General features: G+C 57.4%; 1 protein-coding gene across 1 annotated transcript in view; it reads left to right on the forward strand.

Moving 5' to 3' along the window:
* The first annotated feature begins 551 nt into the window (after positions 1-551).
* The window catches only part of GPA33 (glycoprotein A33), a 21,811-nt gene continuing 20,360 nt past the window's right edge, over positions 552-2,002 (forward strand). The window contains exons 1-4 of the mRNA XM_011374215.2: positions 552-556; positions 934-1,036; positions 1,483-1,617; positions 1,737-1,797. Of these exons, the coding sequence (XP_011372517.2) occupies positions 552-556; positions 934-1,036; positions 1,483-1,617; positions 1,737-1,797 (304 nt within the window). The remainder of the gene's footprint in view (positions 557-933; positions 1,037-1,482; positions 1,618-1,736; positions 1,798-2,002) is intronic.

A 2,002-nucleotide genomic window follows, 5' to 3' on the forward strand; every position in this document is an offset into this window, starting at 1 on the left:
GCACGCACATGTACACACACTAGAAAGCTGAGGGAGGAAGCAGCTGACCCGGAAGAGTGGAACCGGGTGACTAGGACACAGAATTGGGAGCAGACTGACGTTTACACTGTGTTCTCTTTAGAGTTATTTTGAATTTTGTGTGTGATCCAATGCATCGATGTGAAACAAAATGCTGGCGGTGGAACTAGGCAGAAGGGAGAGCCCACTGTCATTTGCCCTCAAGGACGATTTCGTACTCCTCACCACGCCTGGCACGTGGTAGGTTTCAATAATTGTTTTTTTAATGAACAAATCCCCTGGGGAAGCCTTCCAAGAAAAATTATTAGGTGAAGCCTGGATGTGTTAACTTAAAAATGAAAAGGCCAATCGAGGCGAGAGGCAACAAGCATTCGTTCGAGGTCACCTAGAGCAGCCGGCTGGGACGCACGGATCCAGGCAGAAGCCCGATCAGTGTTCCTTAGGAGACAAAGGCGAGGGGTGTTTGCGAGAAGGTCAGGGGAAGGTCAGGGGACAGTCACGTCCATAGCAGGAAGGCATTGCCACTGGTGCCGATGACGTAACGTAGTGATGCTAATGCTGAACAGTGTTTTCTTGATTTCCGGTTATCTTTGCAAACAGCCCTTTGAGACACAATGTTGCCCTCAGCCCGGTCTAAAGGCTACTTTGCCCTGTTTTAACATCTCAGACACTTGAGGCACAAGTCGTGCGAGACGCTTCCGCTCCTCTGGCATGGCAGCCCCGGCACCATTTAAAGAGGATCCGTCTTTATTGTCCGTATTAACAGTGGAACGGGGCAGGGAGAGGCAGAGAAGCACCAGGCTCGCGATGACCCAACACACAAAGAGGCCAAGAGACAAGGAGGGGACCTCGGGACGAGAGGGGCCTCAGGGCTTTGTCTTCTCCTTGGTCTCTCCGCCCTTGACTTTGGCCCAGAATCAGAAACCACTGCCTCGCTGCAGCCTTGGAGAAGCCGCTGGGCTTCTCTGAGACGCGGGACTGTTCGCACGAGGCAGTCCCCGGTCCGTCTGACCTCCCGGTCAGTCCACGGCGGGGCCCCTTCCCCTGGCCCGGGGTCGTTTTCTGTGCCACGCCCCCGGTCACGGTCCCTGTGGCACGCTCGCTCTTCAAGTCGGTGACCAGCCATCCCAGGTTCCAGGGCCAGGGGGCTTTGTTTTAACACCGGGACAGTTCCAAGCAAACCGAGCCCAGGGGCTCGTGGGTTTCGAAGTCTGTCTTCCTTGGCTACCTGTGTTGTCATCTCCCGAGCAGGCGGTCAGCGGGGAGAGACGTCCTGTCCTGTCATGACTGGGTCTCTGTCACAGGGTGGGCAGGGCTCGTCCACGGGGAGGGAAGGAGAGGGACAGCTCTGTAAGGTGCAGTCGCGTCAGTGATCAGGGAAACGCCCCTCTTTTATTGTCTTCAGACTCTTCCTCTGCGATCTCCATTTTTATCACCGGGTGGCAATTTCCTGTCCCTTTATAGCAGGAGCCCACACCTTTCCGAGAAGCCCAGGACTTTGTACGCCTGCCAAGGGGAGAAAAGGCAGGAGAGCTACTGGTTCGAGAGGAGGCGGAGGGGGTTCCCGTGGGGGCCTTCGGTGCAGCAGGTGGAGCACAGGTGAGCTCACCTGCCAGTCCAGCGGTGGGGCAGGCCGTGCAGGCCAGGCCAGAGGCCGCGGTGGCTGTGACCCGTCAGCCCAGGCCTGTCTGGGTTCCACCACTCCGGCTGGGCGTGAGGCAGAGAGGAAGCCAGACCGCGGCGGGAGGATGCAGCTCGCGCTGTGGACGCTCTGTGCAGGTGAGTGACGCCCTCCCTGTCTGCTGCCCGGGCGTGGGCGACACAGGGCCCTGAACTCTGAGTCTCCCAGAGCCTCCCCACAGAGTGGCCTAGAGACACAGCTGTGCTCCTGCTGGGCAGAACGACACATTCTGTCCTCAGGTTCAGGTTCAGGCAGGTTCCAGTCCGACACCGGGAATCAGAATGGTTTTTATTTGCATATTAG

This window comes from Pteropus vampyrus, unplaced genomic scaffold (assembly GCF_000151845.1).
Source record: "Pteropus vampyrus isolate Shadow unplaced genomic scaffold, Pvam_2.0 Scaffold241, whole genome shotgun sequence".
Classification (NCBI taxonomy): domain Eukaryota; kingdom Metazoa; phylum Chordata; class Mammalia; order Chiroptera; family Pteropodidae; genus Pteropus; species Pteropus vampyrus.